Source organism: Pseudophryne corroboree, chromosome 2 (assembly GCF_028390025.1).
Source record: "Pseudophryne corroboree isolate aPseCor3 chromosome 2, aPseCor3.hap2, whole genome shotgun sequence".
Taxonomy (NCBI): Eukaryota; Metazoa; Chordata; class Amphibia; order Anura; family Myobatrachidae; genus Pseudophryne; species Pseudophryne corroboree.
The window spans coordinates 1,038,966,032-1,038,993,182 of record NC_086445.1 but is presented as its reverse complement, the minus strand read 5'-3'; the positions used below and the strand labels follow the sequence as shown (position 1 = coordinate 1,038,993,182).

Genomic DNA, 27,151 nt, shown 5'->3' with positions numbered 1-27,151 from the left:
TTACACCTTAGACAAAACGCATAGATGAAAAGGTTTTGTTACAAATATGGTGAATAATTATACAATAATCAGATGCAAAAAGCAAAATAATGTCTTCGTTAATAAATGTCTAATTCTGTATTTTATCAGTCCTACTCCTAGTTAGCACACAGTCCCTGCCTGCATTACAGAAGGTGATACTGGTTGTCAGTATAGCAATGCCATATCCCAGCACCAGGTGGCGCCATAGTCCACCTGCTGCTCCCTCTGCACCTGACCCTTTTTGCTTCAGAACCAAAAAATGAGATAAATGCAGATTATTGCTGTGTGATTGGTCACCTGTCCTGTGCTCGGTCCCTTTCCAGCCCAGGACATCCAATCGGATGCCAGAGAGGGAGGGACTGCAGCTGGTGCCTGTGTGCCAAGTGCCTGCTCCCTGCAGCCAGTGGTGTGTGATTCTAATAATGAGCACTGGGGATGGTGACTGTGACAGCCCTGAGGCCACCAGCAGAACAGAAGGGGGACGAAGCAGCAGCCTAATACACCCGCAGGTAGATAAATCCCATCACAGAATGCATTGTGTGTGTAATCCACAGATTCATCTATTTCCCTGTGTGTTATTGTTGTAGCTGCATTTACTGTGAGCCTCTGTATCAGGAAATGTCTAGATAGATAGATGTGAGAGAGAGAGATATTAGCTAGATAGATGAGTAATAGATATTAGCTAGATCGATTGATAGATACAGATAGATAGATAGATAGATAGATAGATAGATAGATAGATAGACAGACAGACAGACAGACAGACAGATAGATAGATAGATATAGATAACATAGATAGATCGATCGATCGATCAATAGATACATATAGATACATAGATAGATAGATCAATAGATCGATACATATAGCTAGATAGATAGATAGATAGATAGATAGATAGATAGATGCATAGATACATAGATACATATCGATCGATAGATACAGATAGATAGCTATAGATAGATAGATACATAGATACATATAGATAGATACATATAGATAGATAGATAGATAGATAGATAGATCGATACATATAGATAGATAGATAGATACATACATATAGATAGATAGATACATATAGATAGATAGATAGATAGATAGATACATAGATACATAGATACATAGATACATATAGATAGATGGATAGATACATATAGATAGATAGATAGATAGATAGATAGATAGATAGATAGATAGATAGATAGATAGATAGCGGTGGTCTGTGCATCACGAGATTAGAATTGATCATTCTCCTGCAGGTCTCAGTCATGACGGAATATTCCGGTGTATATAGTAATAATACTATGCCATAGTCACTGCTGTCTGATGGATGATTTATTGTTCCCCTGTTAGGGAATCCCGGCGTCGGTACCGTGCGGAGATAATCTACACCGTATTGTCCTCACATTGCTCCGGCCCATGGGGAGAGGCCGTCGGAGGGACTGAGAGAGTCGTCTCTGGAGGTCAGGACTCAGCGGAGAGATGAGGCCGGCGGGGGTAGCCTTCTGCCTCTGCCAGTGTTTGCTGGTCCCTCTCATGGCGGGCAGGCTGACCAGGGCTGAGAGCAGGCCGACGGACATGAAACCGGCGCAGTTTGGCACGCGCTACACTGGGAGTATCGACAGGGACATCGAAGAGGTCTACGCCTTCAACTACACCAGCGTCCCCGGCAAGGTACGGAAAGGGGTATTGCGCTGGTCATCACTGGATAAACTGCTGACAGTATATAGTATATATAGTATAGTATATAGTACGTACATAGAAGGTGTGGGCTTAAATCGTCTGTCATTGCACCGCAGTATCCAACATGGCGGCCTGCGGGGCTTGCTGGGTGTTATTGTTTAGCAGCAGCTGAGGCTGGCAGATTGCCGGTTAGTGGGTGATGAGTGACATATATAAATCATGGTTGTAGTAGGCAGAGATGACGCTGTGTTAGTGAGGGTTGGACACACGGTACCTGGTTTGGTTCTGTTGGGAGTTATAATAACTGAACTTGGAATGCCTGATAGCCTGGCACTGCCACTGTGACCTCCTGGCCTCACACTCTGCCCGTTGCAGAACCATGCCAGTGCCGTCTCTTTCGCTGCTCCTTTTGGAGGTGAGCTGGTACCTCGGAGGGGTGCAGGAGCCTCGGGGCGGGTGTGCCTCCTCACTTTTGTACCCCTGGTGGCTGCACCTCCCCTTTCCCTGTAATCCCACCACTGCATATAGCTATTACATGTATATAGAACCATCCCCATGGTAATCTCAGAGGCAAGTAAGAAGTGTAGGGAGTATATTTATGAATCTGCGACCTTTGCTCGCCGCCAATGCTTAGCGGATTTGTACTCACCATTGACAGCGGCAGGAATATTATACAGCGGGCATTGCACTTGATATTGGACCTGCTTTTAATATTACACCCAACCAGCCAAGAAGCTGCCGCTTTGTAAATATATCCCTAGATGTGTTATTGCACCTGCTGAACACGCGTGTGTATGTATAAGAGATAGGGACTGGTCCCCATATCTGTTCTAGGGCCTGAGACTAAGTCCATCCTGCTGACCTGGTCTGCTTTTAAAGGGAGACCATGTCTGTATAATGCCTTGTCCTTACCGGAATGACACATCAGGGTAATGTGCCCACAGCCACTGGCATGCATTGGTGTAACGGCAGAACACTAACTAAACCGGCCGCCCCCCTCCGCCTGGCATTACGCCAGTCTTACTCAGTGCAGAGATGTTTTCCAAGAACTCCGTATTTACCACACATCAGGACGGGTGAGAGGGCAGTGCCCGCCTTGTCAGTCTCTAGTGGATTAATGATTCCATCATTATAAAAGACACTGTGTTATTTTCCATGCCAGTGCCCGTGTTCTGCAGCTGGTACGCCCATACAGCTGGGTGGTTGTGAGTGGTTGGCATGCTTACATCTGTGTGCAGTATCCTGCCATACATGGACGCACCAACCTGGTCACGCTGTAATGTATGTTATATTAGTGTAGGGCACGTGCCCATTAGGCTGGTTCCTGGTTGTGCTGTTACTTGTGGTTCCTGTTGTAACTGCCTGTGCATTATTGGGCGTGTTGGTGCTTCCTGTTACTTCTGGGGTGTATTATAGCACGCTGCATGTCCTGAAATCGCTGCTGTTCTCTTCCCCTGTATTGCATCATTAATGTATCACCATCTCCGGCTCGTTGGAGGGGCGCCTCCGGGATCCCTGCCCAGATCTAGATGGATTGTGACAGACGGCCAGCCTGCAGGACACCGGCCTGTTCACCGGCTCTGTAAGGAGGGATTGCTGAGAGCTCGCTGGCTGTTCACAGGCGCTGCTGGTTCCCCTATATATAAAATCCAACATTGCATTGCATGCCGCTCTGTATACAGTGAGTCCTTACCCAGTCAAGGCCTAAGCTGCAACGTAACAATAAGAGACTGCAATATACAGTAGCGTAGTACGTTAAACCAGGAGCATTTAGGGTAATGCATTTACAGAAATGATAAACGTCTTATCTGGTGTTTCTCCAGCAGTGTTATCCTGTAACATCAGCCGCATGGGAATCCCCAGTACGATATTAATCAATAACGCTTAGTTCTAATCACCCATCTAGAAGGATGGCGCAGCGCCAAGAGGCCGTACGTCATCCACAGGTTTATTAATACACAAGGCTGATAACTTGTACTGTCCGTCTGAGCGCTGCCGGTGACACGGTGCAGTCCCCAAACAGGGAGGGGTGTACAGCCATACGCCAGTCATCCGTATGTTCTCCCGGACTGCGTGCATGGAAATAAATGTGTATAGTCAGCGGTATACAGTGTACATCTTTCCCTACGCCTGGCCCCTATCTGTACGCATGGTTTGTTACCCACCATCATCATCACTTAGCCTATATTTGGTGCACATAATGCTCATTCGGGGCGTCTTATGGCGATCGCTCATCGGCGACTTAATGCAAATGCCGCTGCAGAGCCTTTCCCTGGTGCACATCCGTGGAGGGGATCTTCATCTAACAGGGTGGAGTCTGCTGAACCATGGTCGGAGGGATCGGACAGGTGATAACCAAACAATCCAGTCAGACGTTTTCAGGCTGTGAACGATGATCACTCAAGTCCATACCCTGAACGCAGTAGTTTCATCGTCTGACCTGAACATTATCACTCAGTGTATGGCCAGCTCATCTCTTCCACGTCTGTATACTGGACATTATCACTCAGTGTATGGCCAGCTCATCTCTTCCACGTCTGTATACTGGACATTATCACTCAGTGTATGGCCAGCTCATCTCTTCCACGTCTGTGTACAGGACATTATCACTCAGTGTATGGCCAGCTCAACTCTTCCACGTCTGTGTACTGGACATTATCACTCAGTGTATGGCCAGCTCATCTCTTCCACGTCTGTATACTGGACATTATCACTCAGTGTATGGCCAGCTTATCTCTTCCACGTCTGTGTACTGGACATTATCACTCAGTGTATGGCCAGCTCATCTTTTCCACGTCTGTATACTGGACATTATCACTCAGTGTATGGCCAGCTCATCTCTTCCACGTCTGTATACTGGACATTATCACTCAGTGTATGGCCAGCTTATCTCTTCCATGTCTGTATACTGGACATTATCACTCAGTGTATGGCCAGCTTATCTCTTCCACATCTGTATACTGGACATTATCACTCAGTGTATGGCCAGCTTATATCTTCCACGTCTGTATACTGGACATTATCACTCAGTGTATGGCCAGCTCATCTCTTCCACGTCTGTATACTGGACATTATCACTCAGTGTATGGCCAGCTTATCTCTTCCACGTCTGTATACTGGACATTATCACTCAGTGTATGGCCAGCTCATCTCTTCCACGTCTGTATACTGGACATTATCACTCAGTGTATGGCCAGCTTATCTCTTCCACGTCTGTATACTGGACATTATCACTCAGTGTATGGCCAGCTCATCTCTTCCACGTCTGTATACTGGACATTATCACTCAGTGTATGGCCAGCTCATCTCTTCCACGTCTGTATACTGGACATTATCACTCAGTGTATGGCCAGCTCAACTCTTCCACATCTGTATACTGGACATTATCACTCAGTGTATGGCCAGCTCATCTCTTCCACGTCTGTATACTGGACATTATCACTCAGTGTATGGCCAGCTCATCTCTTCCACGTCTGTATACTGGACATTATCACTCAGTGTATGGCCAGCTCATCTCTTCCACGTCTGTGTACTGGACATTATCACTCAGTGTATGGCCAGCGTATCTCTTCCACGTCTGTGTACTGGATATTATCACTCAGTGTATGGCCAGCTTATCTCTTCCACGTCTGTATACTGGACATTATCACTCAGTGTATGGCCAGCTTATATCTTCTACGTCTGTATACTGGACATTATCACTCAGTGTATGGCCAGCTCATCTCTTCCACGTCTGTGTACTGGACATTATCACTCAGTGTATGGCCAGCGTATCTCTTCCACGTCTGTGTACTGGACATTATCACTCAGTGTATGGCCAGCTCATCTCTTCCACGTCTGTATACTGGACATTATCACTCAGTGTATGGCCAGCTCATCTCTTCCACGTCTGTGTACTGGACATTATCACTCAGTGTATGGCCAGCTTATCTCTTCCACGTCTGTATACTGGATATTATCACTCAGTGTATGGCCAGCTTATCTCTTCCACGTCTGTATACTGAACATTATCACTCAGTGTATGGCCAGCTCATCTCTTCCACGTCTGTATACTGGACATTATCACTCAGTGTATGGCCAGCTCATCTCTTCCACGTCTGTATACTGGACATTATCACTCAGTGTATGGCCAGCTCATCTCTTCCACGTCTGTATACTGGACATTATCACTCAGTGTATGGCCAGCTCATCTCTTCCACGTCTGTATACTGGACATTATCACTCAGTGTATGGCCAGCTCATCTCTTCCACGTCTGTATACTGGACATTATCACTCAGTGTATGGCCAGCTCATCTCTTCCACGTCTGTGTACTGGACATTATCACTCAGTGTATGGCCAGCTCATCTCTTCCACGTCTGTATACTGGACATTATCACTCAGTGTATGGCCAGCTTATCTCTTCCACGTCTGTATACTGGACATTATCACTCAGTGTATGGCCAGCTCATCTCTTCCACGTCTGTATACTGGACATTATCACTCAGTGTATGGCCAGCTTATCTCTTCCACGTCTGTATACTGGACATTATCACTCAGTGTATGGCCAGCTCATCTCTTCCACGTCTGTATACTGGACATTATCACTCAGTGTATGGCCAGCTCATCTCTTCCACGTCTGTATACTGGACATTATCACTCAGTGTATGGCCAGCTCATCTCTTCCACGTCTGTGTACTGGACATTATCACTCAGTGTATGGCCAGCGTATCTCTTCCACGTCTGTGTACTGGATATTATCACTCAGTGTATGGCCAGCTTATCTCTTCCACGTCTGTATACTGGACATTATCACTCAGTGTATGGCCAGCTCATCTCTTCCACGTCTGTGTACTGGACATTATCACTCAGTGTATGGCCAGCGTATCTCTTCCACGTCTGTGTACTGGACATTATCACTCAGTGTATGGCCAGCTCATCTCTTCCACGTCTGTATACTGGACATTATCACTCAGTGTATGGCCAGCTCATCTCTTCCACGTCTGTGTACTGGACATTATCACTCAGTGTATGGCCAGCGTATCTCTTCCACGTCTGTGTACTGGATATTATCACTCAGTGTATGGCCAGCTCATCTCTTCCACGTCTGTATACTGGACATTATCACTCAGTGTATGGCCAGCTCATCTCTTCCACGTCTGTATACTGGACATTATCACTCAGTGTATGGCCAGCTCATCTCTTCCACGTCTGTATACTGGACATTATCACTCAGTGTATGGCCAGCTCATCTCTTCCACGTCTGTATACTGGACATTATCACTCAGTGTATGGCCAGCTCATCTCTTCCACGTCTGTATACTGGACATTATCACTCAGTGTATGGCCAGCTCATCTCTTCCACGTCTGTATACTGGACATTATCACTCAGTGTATGGCCAGCTCATCTCTTCCACGTCTGTATACTGGATATTATCACTCAGTGTATGGCCAGCTCATCTCTTCCACGTCTGTGTACTGGACATTATCACTCAGTGTATGGCCAGCTCATCTCTTCCACGTCTGTATACTGGACATTATCACTCAGTGTATGGCCAGCTTATCTCTTCCACGTCTGTATACTGGATATTATCACTCAGTGTATGGCCAGCTCATCTCTTCCACGTCTGTATACTGGACATTATCACTCAGTGTATGGCCAGCTCATCTCTTCCACGTCTATATACTGGACATTATCACTCAGTGTATGGCCAGCTTTTCTCTTCCACATCTGTGTACTGGACATTATCACTCAGTGTATGGCCAGCTTATCTCTTCCACGTCTGTATACTGGACATTATCACTCAGTGTATGGCCAGCTCATCTCTTCCACGTCTGTATACTGGACATTATCACTCAGTGTATGGCCAGCTTATCTCTTCCACGTCTGTGTACTGGACATTATCACTCAGTGTATGGCCAGCTCATCTCTTCCACGTCTGTATACTGGACATTATCACTCAGTGTATGGCCAGCTCATCTCTTCCACGTCTGTATACTGGACATTATCACTCAGTGTATGGCCAGCTTATCTCTTCCACGTCTGTGTACTGGACATTATCACTCAGTGTATGGCCAGCTCATCTCTTCTACGTCTGTATACTGGACATTATCACTCAGTGTATGGCCAGCTCATTTCTTCCACGTCTGTATACTGGACATTATCACTCAGTGTATGGCCAGCTTATCTCTTCCACGTCTGTATACTGGACATTATCACTCAGTGTATGGCCAGCTCATCTCTTCCACGTCTGTATACTGGACATTATCACTCAGTGTATGGCCAGCTCATCTCTTCCACGTCTGTATACTGGACATTATCACTCAGTGTATGGCCAGCTTATCTCTTCCACGTCTATATACTGGACATTATCACTCAGTGTATGGCCAGCTCATCTCTTCCACATCTGTGTACTGGACATTATCACTCAGTGTATGGCCAGCTCATCTCTTCCACGTCTATATACTGGACATTATCACTCAGTGTATGGCCAGCTCATCTCTTCCACGTCTATATACTGGACATTATCACTCAGTGTATGGCCAGCTCATCTCTTCCACATCTGTGTACTGGACATTATCACTCAGTGTATGGCCAGCTCATCTCTTCCACGTCTGTATACTGGACATTATCACTCAGTGTATGGCCAGCGTATCTCTTCCACGTCTGTATACTGGACATTATCACTCAGTGTATGGCCAGCTCATCTCTTCCACGTCTGTATACTGGACATTATCACTCAGTGTATGGCCAGCTCATCTCTTCCACGTCTGTATACTGGACATTATCACTCAGTGTATGGCCAGCTCATCTCTTCCACGTCTGTATACTGGACATTATCACTCAGTGTATGGCCAGCTTATCTCTTCCACGTCTGTATACTGGACATTATCACTCAGTGTATGGCCAGCTCATCTCTTCCACGTCTGTATACTGGAATTGGCATTGCAGGATTCCCTCATACACTTCCTCTCACATATGACACAGCTTGGCAAGATTATAGTTCTGGATTCCCGCCCACGCGTTTCGTCTCTTGACTTACCCAGGGGTGCTGAGTGATTCCTGTAGCCATAGTTTGTGTCTTTACATGACTGAGTTTATCAAACAGAAAACTTTTGGAGAGATTTAGTTTTCATTTTAAACTAACCCTCTAGCTCGCTCGCTCGCTCTTTCTCTCTCTCTCTCTTTCTCTCTCTCTCTTTTTCTCTCTCTCTCTCTCTTGCGCTTTCTCATCTTTTCTCGCCTGGTTTTGTTTCTTGCTCTTTTTTTTTGTATCCTCTCTTTCTCCTTTATTTCTCTTATTTCTTAGGTCTCTCTGCAATTCTGTATCTCACTTCCAACTTCTCTCTTTCTCGAAGTCTTTCTCCCTTTCCCTCAATTTTCGACTCTCTCCCCCTCTTTCTCTGTTCTCTCCCTCTGCTTTCTATCTCACTCTTTGGGGGTGACTCAATTGAAAGCAGCGTGCCGTTCCAGAATGGCGCATCACTGTCATAAATATCAGTAGTTTCTTGTCACACCCCATAGAGGTGCACAGGAAAAATAGTGTATCGCTCACCCTTCTCTCTTGCGCACTCTCATCTCACTCCCTCTTGCTCTCTCTCATGTCACTTCCTCCCTCTCGCTCTCTCACTCTCCTCTCTCTCTCTCTCTCTCTCTCTCTCATCTTCCTCCCTCTTGCTCTCTCTCATGTCGCTTCCTCCCTCTCACTCTCTCACTCTCCTCTCTCTCTCTCTCTCATCTTCCTCCCTCTCGCTCTCTCTCATCTCCCTCCCTCTCTCAATCACTCACTCCTCTCTCTCTTCTTTCTCCTATTCTTTCCCTCTTCTTCTCTCTCATTTTTTTTCTCACTCATCTCTTTCTTCACTCTCCTTCTTTCTCTCTCGCCTCTATATTCTCTCTCTCTTACACTCTCCTTTCTGTCTTTTCTCTCTCTTACCTTTTCACTCTGGGTCTGATCAGAGGCGCACACAGATCATTGACGGCTGCGATTTCACATGGATTTGCACGTGTGAAAGGAATACATACGTGTTACAGACGACCGGGATTCCAGCTGTCATGATCCCGACAGCGGGACCCCGGCCACCAGTATGCCAGCAGTGGGGCAAGCGCTAGAAAGCCCCTTGCAGGCTCGCTGCGTTTGCTTTCATAGGGTAGTGGGTAAGTGGAATAGCCTCCCATCAGAGGTGGTAGAGGCTGAAACAGTAGAGCAATTTAAACATGCACCACTTCCTGACGGATGCAAGGCCTCCCTACCAGTCTCTGCCCCCCGGGCTCCACTTCCTGCCCGGATACAAGGCCTCCCTACCAGTCTCTACCCCCGGGCTCCACTTCCTGCCCAGATACATGCCTCCCTACCAGTCTCTGCCCCGGGGCACAGATTCCTGCCCGAATACAAGGCCTCCCTACCAGTCTCTGCCCCCGGGCACCGCTTCCTGCCCAGATACAAGGCCTCCCTACCAGTCTCTGCCTCCGGGCACCGCTTCCTGCCCAGATACAATGCCTCCCTACTAGTCTCTGCCCCCCGGGCTCCGCTTCCTGCCCGAATACAAGGCCTCCCTACCAGTCTCTGCCCCCGGGCACCGCTTCCTGCCCAGATACAAGGCCTCCCTACCAGTCTCTGCCTTCGGGCACCGCTTCCTGCCCAGATACAATGCCTCCCTACTAGTCTCTGCCCCCCGGGCTCCGCTTCCTGCCTAGATACAAGGCCTCCCTACCAGTCTCTGCCCCCGGGCACCACTTCCTGCCCAGATACAAGGCCTCCCTACCAGTCTCTGCCCCCGGGCACCGCTTCCTGCCCAGATACAATGCCTCCCTACCAGTCTCTGCCCCCGGGCACCGCTTCCTGCATGGATAAAAGGCCTCCCTACCAGTCTCTGCCCCCGGGCACCGCTTCCTGCATGGATAAAAGGCCTCCCTACCAGTCTCTACCCCCCGGGCTCCGCTTCCTGCCCGGATACAAGGCCTCCCTACCAGTCTCTGCCCCCAGGCACCGCTTCCTGCAAGGATAAAAGGCCTCCTTACCAGTCTCTGCCCCCGGGCACCGCTTCCTGCACGGATAAAATGCCTCCCTACCAGTCTCTGCCCCCCCCCCCCCCCCCCCCGGGCTCCGCGTCCTGCCCGGTTACAAGGCCTCCCTACCAGTCTCTGCCCCCGGGCTCCGCTTCCTGCCCAGATACAATGCCTCCCTACCAGTCTCTGCCCCCGGGCTCCGCTTCCTGCCCGGATACAAGGCCCCCCTACCAGTCTCTGCCCCCCCGGGCTCCGCGTCCTGCCCGGATACACATTTGCAGGGTAATTTTGTTATCAGCAAAAGTGACGCAGGTTTGTGTTTAAGCTGCTCATTAAATAAGAAGAAAGATAAACGCTGATTCAGTTGTAGCTGATAAATCATTAACCATATCCTCCAGCCTCACCGCTTTGTCCAGGTCAGTGTGTCTCTCCCAGCAGTTGTTCCCAGGATATGTACTAATCTAAAACAGAGACAGCAATGAAACGTGGCCTGAGATGTGAATGACTTCTTTTTCTAAGTTATGCATTGCACCGATGATAGATATTGCACAGATAATAGACATTGCACCAATAGTAACATAGTTAATGAGTTTGAAAAGAGGCAAAATGCCCATCGGGTTCAACCTGTATTCTGTACTAAGCTGTGCACATTATAATGTACCTGCTGAAGTAATGGTTTAGTACCAGTTGACAACTCTAATTCGTATCACTCCCAGATATTTAATGTCAATATATTAAATGCTATAGCCTGGATACCTTTTCCAGTTAGAAATGTGTCCAATCCATTTTTAAATACATTTACAGAGTCCGCCATTATTATCTTCTCCGGCAGGGAGTTCCAAATCTTTAGTGCCCTTACCGTGAAGAACCCTATCCTACGTTGTGTACGGAATTTTCTCTCCTCTAGCCTCAGCGAGTGCCCACGTGTCCTATACAGAGTTCTTTTAATAAACAAATACTCTGCTAACTCCTTGTAATGACCCTTTATATATTTGAAGATATGAATAATGTCTCCTCTTAGACGCCTCTTATCTAGTGTATACATATTTAACCTAGTAAGCCTTTCCTCTTACTCCAGTATCTCTAACTCTTTAATCAACTTAGTAGCTCGCCTTTGAACTCTTTCTAGTTCCCCGGTATCTTTTTTATAATGTGGTGCCCAAAATTGAACACAATATTCCAGGTGCGGACGTACCAATGATTTGTACAGCGGCAGGATTACACTCTCATCCCTTGTCTCAATTCCCCGTTTTATGCACGCAAGCACTTTACTTGCCTTCTTTGCTGCATTTTCACATTGTGTACTGTTATTAAGCCTAATATCTATGAGCACCCCCAAATATGTTTCCACTTCTGTTACCCCTATATTTTTCCCATTTAGAGTGTAGGATGCAAGTTTTTTTTTTTTTACCCCAATATGCATAACTTTGCATTTTTCTATATTGAATCTCATTCTCCATTTAGACACCCAGATTTCAAGTTTAAATAAGTAATTCTGTAGAGACTCCACATCGCTTTCTGAATTAATTACCCTACACAGTTTAGTATCATCTGCAAAGATTGACACTGTGCTTTCCACGCCTATTCCTAGATCATTAATAAATATATTGAACAGTAGCGGGCCGAGTACGGACCCTTGCGGTATACCGCTGACTACTGGTGTCCAGCTGGAGGACATCCCATTGACCACTACTCATTGTACCCTGTTATCCAGTCAATTACCTATCCACGTACAAATAGTATTTCCTAGGCCAAGCTCCCTTAATTTGATGATCAGTCTCCTGTGAGGCACTGTATCGAAGGCTTTTGCAAAATCTAAATAGACCACATCCACTGCTTTTCCCTGTCCCCCACAAACACATTCTGATTCTTGCTAATAATCTTAGCAGTCTGCAGATACTCCTCAATGCTATCCCTCAAAATTCCTTCCAATATTTTAACCACTATAGATGTTAAACTAACCGGTCTATAGTTACCAGGATGATTTTTAGCTCCCTTTTTAAATATTGGTACTACCTCAGCTATACACCAATCCTTTGGTACCATGTCTGATCTAATTGAACTATAGAAAATCAGTATAGGGGTCTTGCTAGCTGTGACCTGAGCTCCATAATAGCCCTTGGGTGAAAACCGTCTGGGCCAGGTGATTTATTAATCTTTGCTTAGACTCTCCAGGACTACTTCCTCACTTAAACAAGCATCTAGCCATTACCTTCACTGTCATTATGCACTACTCTCACCATCTGATCCTCCCTGGTGAATACTGATGAAAAAAAATTGTTCAGTATTTCCGCTTTTATTTTGTCATCGTTTATCAAAGCTCCCAATTCATCTTTTAATGGACCTACGTTCTCCTTCCTTAACATTTTACTGTTTATATGTTTATAAAACTTTTTAGCATTAGCTTTACTCTCTATAGCGATTTGCTTTTCGTTTACAATTTTAGCTGCCCTTATTACTTTTTTGCATCTTTTATTGCATTCCAAGTAGTACCGGAATGATTCCTCTCCTCCATTAGATTTAAATGCTTTGAAAGCGCGCCTCTTTTTAGCCATTGCTTCTTTGACCTCCTTATTAAGCCACATTGGTTTGTGTTTAGTACGCCTATGTTTACTGCTCATGGGAATGAATTTGTGAATATTGCTATCGAGCAACCCTTTTAAAGCCTCCCACATTTCCGTAGTGTTCTTGCCATGAAACAAAACTTCCCAGTCAATGTCGTTTAGTGGCTGTCTCACAATATTGAAGTTAGCTTTTCTAAAGTTTAATGTTTTGGTTGATCCCTTATAGCTATGTTTCTTGAAACTGATGTTGAATGTGATCATAAAGTGATCACTGTTTCCCAAGGTCTCCCCAACTTTAGTGTTTGATGTAATGTCCACATATTGGTAATAACTAGGTCCAGAATACTTTTACCCCTAGTTGGGTCCTCAACTAATTGAGCCAAGTATTGATCCTTTAATGTATGTAAGAACCTATAGCCCCTAGCTTTTACACATGAATCGTTACTCCAATTTATATCAGGATAGTTAAAATCCCCTAACACTAGGATGTCCCCCATTCCCGCAGCTTTTTCAATTTTCTGTAAGAGTTGTTCCTCCTCATGTACGCTGATATCCGGCTGTTTGTAGCACGTGTCTATGACTAGTTTCTTTGCTTCTGTGCCCCCACTTGTGATCTCATAGCGACTCCATGTTATCTCCAGTCCCCTGTAAATAACATCTTTTAAGTATGGTTTTAGAGATGGTTTAACATAGAGACATACCCCTCCTCCTCTTTTGGTAGCCCTATCTCTCCTGAAAAGAGAATATCCCTCCAAATTTGCAACCCAGTCGTGAGAGTCGTCCCACCATGTTTCCGTAATACCTATAATATCATACTGAGACTTTGATACAAGCCATTCCAATTCCCCCATTTTACCCGATAGGCTTCTTGCGTTCGCAAGCATACATCTTAGCTTATTACTTCCCTTGCCCGATTGTTTTAATGGCTCCTAGTTTACAAGCTCCTCCAACCTTCTAACCATCCTGTCCCCCAAGCACTGCTGCCCCCTCCTCATTCAGGTGCATTCCATCGCAACAAAAAAGATGGCGCCTGACTGAGAATCCGCCCAGTGTTCCAAGAACACAAACCCTTCCTTCCTACACCAGTCTCTAAGCCACACATTTACCTCCCTGATCTCCCTCTGCCTCCCTGGGCTAGCGCGTGGCACGGGTAATATTTCAGAGAATATTACCCTAGATGTCCTTGCCTTAAGTTTCTAGCCTAAGTCCCTATAGTCTTTCTTAAGGACATCCCACCTTCCACTAACTTTGTCGTTGGTGGCAACATGCACCAAGACCGCCGGGTCATTCCCAGCCCCTCCCAATAATCTATCTACCCGGCCCGCAATGTGCAGTACCCGAGCACCCGGGAGACAACAGACTGTACGGCGATCACGGTCCCGGTAGCAGATTGCCCTGTCTGTCTTCCTGATAATAGAATCCCCTACCTCCACAATCTGACTAAGGACCCCACTATGTTATATCCCATCTGTACCGGAGGGACCGCTCTTCTGGTTGCTAGAGGGAACAGTCTCCTCCGGTTCACTCATTTCCTCACTGATGATAGACAATGGTAGACAATGTATTGATACTAGACATTGCACCAATGGTAGACATTGCACTGATGATAGACAATGTACTGATGATAGACATTGCCCTGATGCTAGATATTGCACTGATGATATACATTGTACCAATAATAGAAATTGCACTGATGATTGATATTGCACCATTGATAGACATTGCACCGATGATGGACATTACACTGATGGTAGATATTGCACCGATTATAGACATTGTACTGATGATAGACATTGCACCGATGATACACATTGCACCATTGATAGACATTGCACCGATGATAGGTATTGCACCGATGATAGAAAATGTACGGATGCTAGACATTGCACTGATGATAAACATTGCACCGATGGTAGACAATGTACTGATGATAGACATTGCACTGATGACAGACATTGCACTGATGACAGACATTGCACTGATGACAGACATTGCACCGATGATAGACAATGTACTGATGATAGACAATGTACTGATGATAAACATTGCACTGATGATAGACATTGCACAGATGATAGACAATGTACTGATGATAGACATTGCACCAATGATAGACATTGCGCTGATGATTGGCAGTGTACTGATGATAGACAATGTACTGATGATAGACATTGCCCTGATGCTAGATATTGCACTGATGAAAGACATTGTACCAATAATAGACATTGCACTGATGATAGACAATGTACTGATGATAGACATTGCACTGATGATAGACAATGTACTGATGATAGACATTGCACTGATGATAGACAATGTACTGATGATAGACATTGTACTGATGACAGACATTGCACTGATGATAGACAATGTACTGATGATAGACAATGTACTGATGATAGACATTGCACCGATGATAGACAGTGTACTGACGATAGACAGTGCACTGATGATATACATTGCACCGATGATAGACAATGTACTGATGATAGACATTGCACTGATGATAGGCAATGTACTGACAATAGACATTGCACTGATGATAGACATTTCAGTGATGATAGGCACTGCACCGATTGTAGACATTGCACCGATGATAGACAATGTACCGATGATAGACATTGCACAGATAACGGACAATGGCCCTCATTCCGAGTTGTGAGCTCGTTGCCGAATTTCGCTATATTGCGATTAGTCGCTTACTGCGCATGCGCAATGTTCGCAGAGCGCATGCGCTTAGTTATTTTACTCAAAAGTTAGATATTTTACTCACGGCATTACGAGGAAATTTCTTCGTTCTAGTGATCGTAGTGTGATTGACGGGAAGTGGGTGTTTCTGGGCAGAAACTGGCCGTTTTATGGGTGTGTGTGAAAAAATGCTGCAGTTTCTGGGAAAAACGCGGGAGTGGCTGGAGAAACGGGGGAGTGTCTGGGCGAACGCTGGGTGTGTTTGTGACGTCAAACCAGGAACGAAACGGCCTGAGCTGGTCGCAATGGCTGAGTAAGTCTCGAGCTACTCAGAAACTGCTAAGAAATTTCTATTCGCAATTCTGCTAATCTTTCATTCGCAATTCTGCTATGCTAAGTTACACTCCCAGAGGGCGGCGGCTTAGCGTGTGCAATGCTGCTAAAAGCAGCTAGCGAGCGAACAACTCGGAATGAGGGCCAATGTACCGATGATAGACATTGCACTGATAACGGACAAGGGCCCTCATTCCGAGTTGTTCACTCGTTAATTTTCTTCGCATCGCAGCGATTTTCCGCAAACTGCGCATGCGCAATGTTCGCACCGCGGCTGTGCCAAGTAAATTTGCAAAGAAGTTTGGTATTTTACTCACGACTTAGCGAAGATTTTTCTTCGTTCTGCTGATCGTAGTGTGATTGACAGGAAGTGGGTGTTTCTGGGCGGAAACTGCCCGTTTTATGGGAGTGTGTGAAAAAACGCAGGCGTTTTCGGAAAAAATGCGGGAGTGGCCGGAGAAACGGGAGAGTGTCTGGGCGAACGCTGGGTGTGTTTGTGACGTCAAACCAGGAACGAAACTGACTGAACTGATCGCAGTTGCAGAGTAAGTATCGAGCTACTCGGAAACTGCAAAGAAATTTCTGATCGCTATTCTGCGAATCTTTTGTTCGCTATTCTGCAAAGCTAAGATTCACTCCCAGTAGGCGGCGGCTTAGCGTGTGCAAAGCTGCTAAAAGCAGCTAGCGAGCGAACAACTCGGAATGAGGGCCAATGTACCGATGATAGACATTGCACTGATGATAGACATTGTACTGACGATAGACACTGCACTGATGATAGACATTGCACTGATGATAGACAATGTACTGATGATAGACATTGCACCGATGAAAGACATTTAACTGATGATAGACAATGTACTGATGATAGACATTGCACCGATGATAGACAGTGTATTGACGATAGACATTGCACCGATGATACACAATGCATCAATGATACACATTGCACCGATGATACACATTGCACTGATGAGACACATTGCACCGATGATAGACATTGCACTGATGATAGACATTGCACCGATGATACACATTGCACCGATGATACACATTGCACCGATGATACACATTGCACTGATGAGACACATTGCACCGATGATAGACATTGCACTGATGATACACATTGCACCGATGATACACATTGCACCAATGGTAGACATTGCACTGATGATACACATTGCACCAATGATAGACATTGCACTGATGATACACATTGCACCAATGATAGACATTGCACTGATAATACACATTGCACCAATGATAGACATTGCACTGATGATAGACATTGCACCGATGATAGACATTGCACTGATGATAGACATCATCCCTGCATCCACAGATCGCTTGTTTGCACAGGGACCGATCATTCCCCGTGTTCCTGCGTCTCTCTGTCATCTGCAGGAAATATGGGCCCTCATTCCGAGTTGATCGCTCGCTAGCTAGTTTTAGCAGCCGTGCAAACGCTATGCCGCCTCCCACTGGGGAGTGTGTTTTAGTTTAGCAGAAGTGCGAACGCATGTGCAGCCGCGCTCTGCAAAAACAGTTTGTGCAGTCTCTACTTAGCGCTTGCGCTCACTTCAGCCTATTCGTGTCCGGATTTGACGTCATACACCCGCCCAGCGAACTCCCAGCCACGCCTGCGTTTTTTCAGACACGCCTGCGTTTTTGCAAACCCTCCCTGAAAACGGTCAGTAGACACCCAGAAACGCCTCCTGCCTGTCAATCTTCTTGCGGCCGTCAATGCGACTGAAAACTTTGCTAGAACCTGTGCACAACCACAACGGGCTTTGTACCCGTACTTCGCGCCTGCGCATTGCGTCCCATACGCATGCGCAGAAATGCCGATTTTTAGCCTGACTGCTGCGCTGCGAACAACGGCAGCTAGCGATCAACTCGGAATGACCCCCACGGGGCGGACTAGAACCAGGAGATCCTGTTCCACATAATGACTGCTCAGTCAGATGCATCAGGAGTCTGAATGTCAGAAAAATAAAGCAGTTTAAGAGAACGATATACAGCTAGAATAAGAATAATAATACACAGTGTGAGTCTTTCATATGCGGCTGAGTGGGATAATTATGGAAAAATAAATCCCAGTAGTTTACGTATTATTACAGGACCCGCTGAAAGGTCAGCGCTGCTTTAATGGCAGGTTTTCTGTTACTGGCCGCCATTCTGCGTGATTAGCTGTCGCCTGCCGGTGCGCAGTAATGCAGGAACCAGGTCTGTGCCCTCACACCCATCCCGCCTCCGACACGCTGGGCTGTGAGAGCATTAAACACTGTGATCCTGATATAGAATCACTGTGTACAGAGGGCTCTAACCTCTCGCTAACCCACTGAAATAAAACAAACAAGGCATAAGACACAGCAGGGTTCTCTGTGACGCACACACACCGCCCTCACCTGCCGGGATCTCACCACACCCCACATATTTATCATTGTATTACAGTGCTGCCGCCCACCAGCGTCCGGATTAAGGGGCAGACTGTCACAGGGAGATGTATTGCCAGCAGAAGGGCTGGTTATAACGTCACCCTGCGTATTACCGGTATAACCTCCCTAATGGTCAGCGGTAACCCACCAAGTGTGTGCGCAGCCTCAGAGTGACAGGAGCCTCTCACGCGGTGACTGTGCGGCGCCAGTGTGCGCCTGCTGTTCCGGGTCCAGCTCTGTTGCAGGCAGTTACAGGACATGGCAGCAGCTCCGCTGGTAATTATTTCCGTGCCCTGCGCCGGCCTCTTCTGGTGGAGTGTGAGGGCCGCATGGTACCTGCTGTGCGGTGTGAGGGTCTGGATACTGGGGAGTGCATCGCAGGTGAGTCTCTCCCCGGAGTAAAGCCCCTTACACACGGGGAGAGATGTGTGCTGAGCGATCTACCAGTGACCCACACATCTCTCCCCCCGCTCAGCACAGCGCCATGTGTGCTGAGCGAGGGGGGCTGCTCATTTCACCCAGCGGGCACCAGTGATAGCGACGCGCGGGGCTGCGCAACGCTATCGCTGTAGGGGATACACACGGAGAGATCCGTGCTTAAATTCTAAGCAATCCAGTCAGATTACTTACATCAGACAACGGCCCAGCAGACGTTTCAATCACAGTCACATGGTTTTCTTCAGGGGCCCCAGAGATATCATTGTATCGGGCCCCATGATTTCTGTTGACAGCCCCGCCCAATAGCCCTCCCGGGAATGTCCAGGACACTGGCGAATGTAGGGGCATCTTCCAGAACTCCCAGGAGGATAGGTCACCCTTCTGAACGCTTGTGATATGGGCGGGGCCATGGCATGATTCAGATCATCGGGGTGGGGCCTGATTGGCTTGATGACCCTTGCACTTCCCAGAGACCTCGGAGGAACGGCCCATAATGTTGTCATTATGGACTATTATGGCTGACCCTCCAGAATAGGGGTGGACAACATGCGGCCCGTGGGCTGGATGCGGCCCGCGAACCGATTCTGCCTGGCACGCTGTCCCATACCACTGTCATTGCGCTAGGAAGCTCCGAGATGCGGCGCCGCTGAGGAAATACCCGGTCACGCCATAGGGTCTGCTGACCGGGATTTCCTCTGTGACATCAGGCGCTGGGCGGCATAGGGGGCGGAGCCACGGCAGGAGCGTGTAGAGGGCAGCGGATCGCGGATCTGGCAGAAGGCAGTGGATAATCTGGGCAGCAGATCTGCCACTGTGAAAGAAATACATCAAAGGTAAAGCTGCTATATGGGTCGGGGGGGAGGAGAGGAGGGGAGTAGAGACTGCTGTATAGGTTCAGGGGAGGGGGGGGAAGGGGGGTAGTGACTGCTATATGGGTTCAGGGGAAGGGGAGTAGAGACTGCTGTATAGGTTCAGGGGAGGGGGGGAAGGGGGGTAGTGACTGCTTTATGGGTTCACGGGTGGGGGAAGGGGGGTAGAGACTGCTATATGGGTTTAAGGGAGAGGGGAGGTTTGAGACTGCAATGTGGGTTCAGGGAAGAGGAGGAGGGGGGGGGGGGGGGGGGGAGCTAGTAACCAGCTGTGAATACGATTGATAACAGCATTACACAGGATGCTGTTTGTTTGTTTTCAGCAGTTTTTTTTTAAATTTATTCCTATTAGTGGATGTGTTTTTTAGACATTTGTATTTTGCCTGTAAAAAACTACGTATGCGGTGTAATGTATATTGTGTGTGTTTTTATAGTTTTATATATATATATATATATATATTACTATGTTTTTATAGTTTTTTATATATATATATATATATATATATATATAAACTATGGGCTTAATTCAGACCTGATCGCTAGGGTGTGATTTTTGCATCCCTGCGATCAGGTAGTCGCCGCCTACAGGGGGAGGGGGAAATCGCTGTGCAGGGGTGCGACCGCATGTGCAGGAGAGCAAACAGAAGTTTGTGCAGTCTTTGCTCAGCCCAGGTATTACTCTTCCAGTGCGATGATCGGGGCCGGAGCTGACATCAGAATCCCTCCCTCCAAACGCCTGGTCCCTCCTGCGTTTCTCCAGACACTCCTCTAAAACGGTCAGTTGCCACCCACAAACGGCCTCTTCCTGTCAATCACCTTGCGATCGCCTGTGCGATCGCTTTGTTCGCACCATCCCATCACTGCCCGATGCTCCCCAGCGCGGCGGACCGATATGCCTGCGCACTGCAATGCATGCGCAGTTCAGACCCGATCACCTGCTGTGCGAAAATACACAGCAGCGACCGGGTCAGAATTGGGACCTATAACGGGTCTTATTTTGAGTTGGCTGCATTTGCATCTTGCAGCAACTGCTGACTAAGGGGCTGATTCAGACTTGATCACTGTGCTGCAAATGTTGCTGTCCTGCGTTCGGGTAGTCGCCGCCCCCAGGAGGAGTGTAAATTCGCCAGTGCAAGTGTGCAATCGTATGTGTACGCAGAGCTGCAAAAATCTACATTGTGCAGTCTCTGCGCAGCCCAGGACTTACTCCTACAAATATTTGTCATTCATATTAGGCCCCGCCCTTGTGTGTGGCCCTCGAACATTCACTGGAAGTGTTAAGCGGCCCCCCAGCTGAAATAATTGCCCACCCCTGCTCCAGAAGCTCCCGGCTTTACTTTACAAATCCTCCCCCCCCCACCTTGCTGAAAAGCTTATTTGTTAGATAAGAGTCTCAAATTGTTCTCTGCTGTTGCTGCCCCCTGAATCCTGTGGCCTTAGGCCTCTGCCTCTATCAGTCGCAACAGGTCCCCAATGCTTGATGGCAGTAATTACATTGTACTCTGTATAAATTAGCCATTAATGAGAACAGACGTAAATCGTGTGCAATAAAATCAGGACACGCAGATCTCCTCTCCCGAAGGCCAATACGACACCCGTTTACCATCAATGTTACTCCGATTCTAGGACATCTGCAAGCCAAAACAAGGCCGGAGAAATGTGCAGGGTGGGGGAACAGGAGGGATGGGGCAGATTTACAGGGCAGGGTGAGGGAACAGGAGGGATAGGGGCAGATTTACAGGGCAGGGTGAGGGAACAGGAGGGATGGGGCAGATTTACAGGGCAGGGTGAGGGAACAGGAGGGATAGGGGCAGATTTACAGGGCAGGGTGGGGTAACAGGAGGGATGGGGCAGATTTACAGGGCAGGGTGAGGGAACAGGAGGGATGGGGCAGATTTACAGGGCAGGGTGAGGCAACAGGAGGGATAGGGGCAGATCTACAGGGCAGGGTGAGGGAACAGGAGGGATGGGGCAGATTTACAGGGCAGGGTGAGGGAACAGGAGGGATGGGGCAGATTTACAGGGCAGGGTGAGGGAACAGGAGAGATGGGGCAGATTTACAGGGCAGGGTGGGGGAACAGGAGAGATGGGGCAGATTTACTGGGCAGGGTGGGGGGAACAGGAGGGATGGGGCAGATTTACAGGGCAGGGTGAGGTAACAGGAGGGATGGGGCAGATTTACTGGGCAGGGTGGGGGGAACAGGAGGGATGGGGCAGATTTACAGGGCAGGGTGGGGAAACAGGAGAGATGGGGCAGATTTACAGGGCAGGGTGGGGGAACAGGAGGGATGGGGCAGATTTACAGGGCAGGGTGGGGAAACAGGAGAGATGGGGCAGATTTACAGGGCAGGGTGGGGGAACAGGAGGGATGGGGCAGATTTACAGGGCAGGGTGAGGGAACAGGAAGGATGGGGCAGATTTACAGGGCAGGGTGGGGGGAACAGGAGGGATGGGGCAGATTTACAGGGCAGGGTGGGGAACAGGAGGGATGGAGCAGATTTACAGGGCAGGGTGGGGGAACAGGAGGGATGGGGCAGATTTACAGGGCAGGGTTGGGGAACACGAGGGATAGGGGCAGATTTACAGGGCAGGGTGAGGGAACAGGAGGGATGGGGCAGATTTACAGGGCAGGGTGGGGGAACACGAGGGATAGGGGCAGATTTACAGGGCAGGGTGGGGGAACAGGAGGGATGGGGCAGATGTACAGGGCAGGGTGAGGGAACAGGAGGGATGGGGCAGATTTACAGGGCAGGGTGGGGGAACAGGACGGATGGGGCAGATGTACAGGGCAGGGTGGGGGAACAGGAGGGATGGGGCAGTTGTACAGGGCAGGGTGGGGGAACGGGAGAGATGGGGCAGATTTACAGGGCAGGGTGGGGGAACAGGAGGGATGGGGCAGATTTACAGGGCAGGGTGGGGAAACAGGAGGGATGGGGCAGATTTACTGGGCAGGGTGGGGGGAACAGGAGGGATGGGGCAGATTTACAGGGCAGGGTGAGGTAACAGGAGGGATGGGGCAGATTTACTGGGCAGGGTGGGGGGAACAGGAGGGATGGGGCAGATTTACAGGGCAGGGTGGGGAAACAGGTGAGATGGGGCAGATTTACAGGGCAGGGTGGGGGAACAGGAGGGATGGGGCAGATTTGCAGGGCAGGGTGGGGGAACAGGAGGGATGGGGCAGATTTACAGGGCAGGGTGGGGAAACAGGAGAGATGGGGCAGATTTACAGGGCAGGGTGGGGGAACAGGAGGGATGGGGCAGATTTACAGGGCAGGGTGGGGTAACAGGAGGGATGGGGCAGATTTACTGGGCAGAGTGGGGGGAACAGGAGGGATGGGGCAGATTTACAGGGCAGGGTGGGGGAACAGGAGGGATGGGGCAGATTTACAGGGCAGGGTGGGGGAACAGGAGGGATGGGGCAGATTTACAGGGCAGGGTGGGGGGAACAGGAGGGATGGGGCAGATTTACTGGGCAGGGTGGGGGAACAGGAGGGATGGGGCAGATGGGCAGGGTGGGGGAACAGGAGGGATGGGGCAGATTTACTGGGCAGGGTGGGGGGAACAGGAGGGATGGAGCAGATTTACAGGGCAGGGTGGGGGAACAGGAGGGATGGGGCAGATGTACAGGGCAGGGCAGGGTGGGGGAACGGGAGAGATGGGGCAGATTTACAGGGCAGGGTGGGGGAACAGGAGGGATGGGGCAGATTTACAGGGCAGGGTGGGGAAACAGGAGAGATGGGGCAGATTTACAGGGCAGGGTGGGGGAACAGGAGGGATGGAGCAGATTTACAGGGCAGGGTGGGGGAACAGGAAGGATGGGGCAGATTTACAGGGCAGGGTGGGGGAACACGAGGGATGGGGCAGATTTACAGGGCAGGGTGGGGGAACAGGAAGGATGGGGCAGATTTACAGGGCAGGGTGGGGAACAGGAGGGATGGAGCAGATTTACAGGACAGGGTGGGGGAACAGGAGGGATGGGGCAGATGGGCAGGGTGGGGGAACAGGAGGGATGGGGCAGATTTACTGGGCAGGGTGGGGGAACAGGAGGGATGGGGCAGATGGGCAGGGTGGGGGAACAGGAGGGATGGGGCAGATTTACTGGGCAGGGTGGGGGGAACAGGAGGGATGGAGCAGATTTACAGGGCAGGGTGGGGGAACAGGAGGGATGGGGCAGATGTACAGGGCAGGGCGGGGGAACAGGATGGATGGGGCAGATTGGGAAACTCTTAAGGTGCATATTTATCAATTTATTTTTTTACAGGAAATACTCAGAAAACACCAGTTTTCAGGGGGGGGGGGGGTTTGGGGGGGGCGGGCACAAATAATAAGTATCCCCCAAATGCATGTACGGGGGCGCATTGTGGATATCAGCGATACTGTATCTGCTGCAGTCTCCCGTTTCCGCTCGCAGATACGTTGCTGTGATACATTCCGGAGCTTGGCCCCATCTGAAGCTGGCGTCAGCCCGTTTTAGCTTATGGGCTCCATATCACAATAAGTACCGGGAGAGGGATCCGTAGATCCCGCCCCGGCACTCTCCACTTGTGTGCAGTGTGCATACGTGGCCAGTCACATGTGCAGTGTGTGGACACGTATGGAGGTGAGAGACCAGCTACATCCGTTACCTGTGTGACAGGCTAAGGCTGGACTGAGCGCAGCAGTATACAGTCGATGGGGGTTTGATGGGGGTAAGAATTTGAAATGGGTCAGTTTAAGAGAGGAGGGGGTGGTGGCTGTGTGCAGTCTCCACAGTTTTTTTTTTTTTTGGCAGGGCATGCTGGGATGTATAGTTCCACAGCAGCTGGAGGGCTGCATGTTGGATACCCCTGCCATAAACCCTCCAGGAAGAAAATAATTGCTTGGCCGTGCTAAAATTATGATTGCGTGTGATATCCCTCTGCGTGTCAGGGCAGGCTGTGTTATCCCTGTATGTATATGTAGCGTGTGCCAGCAAGTACATTCAGGCGGCAGAGTGCTGTGGAATCCTATTGCCATGAATACAGCAGGTGGTGGCAGAGACTAGATCTGTATGGATGTGTGGTTCCAGCTTTTGGGGGGGGTGTATCCTGTGAGGAAGGTTAGGGCTAGCCTGAGTGCTGACATCAGGTGTAACCCTGGCAGTGACATCCAGGTTCATGGGCACTGGGCTGGGAGGGAGTCCTGTGGTGCCCAGTGCCACCTCCGCATTGTGTGTAATTCTCAGTGTCCACCTGTGTTATGTGCTTGGTAGTCCTAGTGGGCCGTGTAATATTCTGTGAGGAGGGAGCTGCAGGTGGGGCTGATTCTGAGTTGGACGCAATGGCGATATCGGTCGCAGTGGAGCTAGGGTTTTCCACTGCGCATGGATCTGAGAGGCACCGCGCATGTGTGGCCATTTTGTTTATACAGAGTCGCAGAACAAATCTAGATGCCCTGTAGCAGAAAAGGGGCGTTCCTGCCGGTGAGTGGGAGGTAACAGGGGTGTGGCTAAAAGACGCACATAGAGGTTGCACCTCTTGGGGGTGTCACGGGCGTATCGCTGAAAGCAGCTGCGTACAGAGCCACTCAGACGAGAGGCCATACTTGACGGATAATCTGCACCTGCCATAGGGCCTTGTTAGCAAACCAAAAAAAAGTTAGCAATTGGCAAAACCATGGGGCTAATTCAGACCTGATCTCTGCTTTGCGTTTTCGCCCAGCAGATGATCAGGTCTGAACTGCGCATGCGCCGGCGCCACAGTCCGCCGGCGCATGCCAGAGATGCGATTGGCATCTCAGCCCAGCGATCGCCTCTGCCTGATTGACAGGCAGAGGCGGGAGGGGGCGGGCCGGCGCGTTCAGCCGCCATTTTGGGGGTGCGGTCCGGGCAACGCAGGCATGGCCGGACTATGTGGGGGGCGGGCTGTGGTGGCTGCGTGATGTCACACGCAGGCGCTGCGACCCGAAGAGCGACGGGTAGCTCCCTGCCAGCGCACAGAAGCTGCCCTGATAGGGAGCTACTTGTCAGGTACAAAAGCATAGCTGCCGTGCGATTCTTTTGTACCTATGCGGGGGAGGGGGGGTGGGCAGAGCCAGACATGCGGGGCGGACTAGCCGTGTGCTGGGCGTCCCCCCACATGTCAGGGTAGCTGATCGTAGACGTGTAAAGTTTTGCACGGCTACGATCAGGTCTGAAGTAGGCCCCATGTGCAGTGCAGGTGGGGCAGATGTAACATGTGCAGAGAGAGTTAGATTTGGGTGGGGTGTGTTCAAACTGAAATCTAAATTGCAGTGTAGAAATAAAGCAGCCAGTATTTACCCTGCACAGAAACAATATAGCCCACCCGAATCTAACTCTCTCTGCACATGTTATATCTGCCCCCCCTGCAGTGCAGCAAGGTTTTGCCCAATTGCTAACTTTTTTGGTTTGCTAACAAGACTGAATAACCCCCAAAGTCCAAATGGACCGGTCTTGTGTGCTACTTATCATGACTGCCCTATCAGTGAGCTTTCATCAAGAAAATGAAATAGAAAAAAAGGAACAATTAAGTAATAATAATAATAATAATAATAATAATGTATTTTTATGTGGAACTAATGCTGTGTTGCAGTGACACCGCCCCATCTCTGCCCCGTCCGCAGCTTCTGCTGTCACCACTATGATTGCCATAGAGCAGAAGTCTCGCTGTTGCTGTGATTCCGGTTTCCCCAGGTGATAGCTACAGCCGGCTAGTTACATAGGGAGTTACCTACGGGTCTATTCAACAAGCAGTGATAAAAGTGGAGAAGTTGCCCATGGCAACCAATTGGCATTGAAGTAACATTTATAATTTGCATACTATAAAATTATAGAGAGCAGCTGATTGGTTGCCATGGGCAACTTCTCCACTGGCTCACTTCTCCACTCTTATAACTGCTTCATGAATAGACCCCTAATGTTCAGTAAAGAGAGCTTTTCTCCATGTTGGAAACAGGGGCCTGGTCCTATAGACATTAGAGCAGGGCCCACCATTGTGCTGGGAGCGGGTGAGAAAGAATACACTTTATTGTCTCCTCACAGGAATATCATCTCCATAAATGATGTGTGTACAGTGAGGAACTGGAAGAACAGGCTGCAGTTAGTATAATGAGGGACAGACATCCTCTTCCGTCCTCGGCACGTTCTTAGTGTAT

At 48.9% G+C, this 27,151-nt stretch overlaps 1 protein-coding gene across 2 annotated transcripts in view; it reads left to right on the top strand.

Moving 5' to 3' along the window:
• The first annotated feature begins 315 nt into the window (after positions 1-315).
• Positions 316-27,151, top strand: part of SIDT1 (SID1 transmembrane family member 1) — a 140,226-nt gene continuing 113,390 nt past the window's right edge. The window contains exons 1-2 of one of the 2 annotated variants that reach the window (XM_063956804.1): positions 316-530; positions 1,373-1,693. In XM_063956804.1, coding sequence (XP_063812874.1) covers positions 1,502-1,693 — 192 coding nt within the window. In that variant the 5' untranslated portion in view covers positions 316-530; positions 1,373-1,501. The remainder of the gene's footprint in view (positions 531-1,372; positions 1,694-27,151) is intronic. The other variant, XM_063956805.1, reaches the window with a different exon arrangement.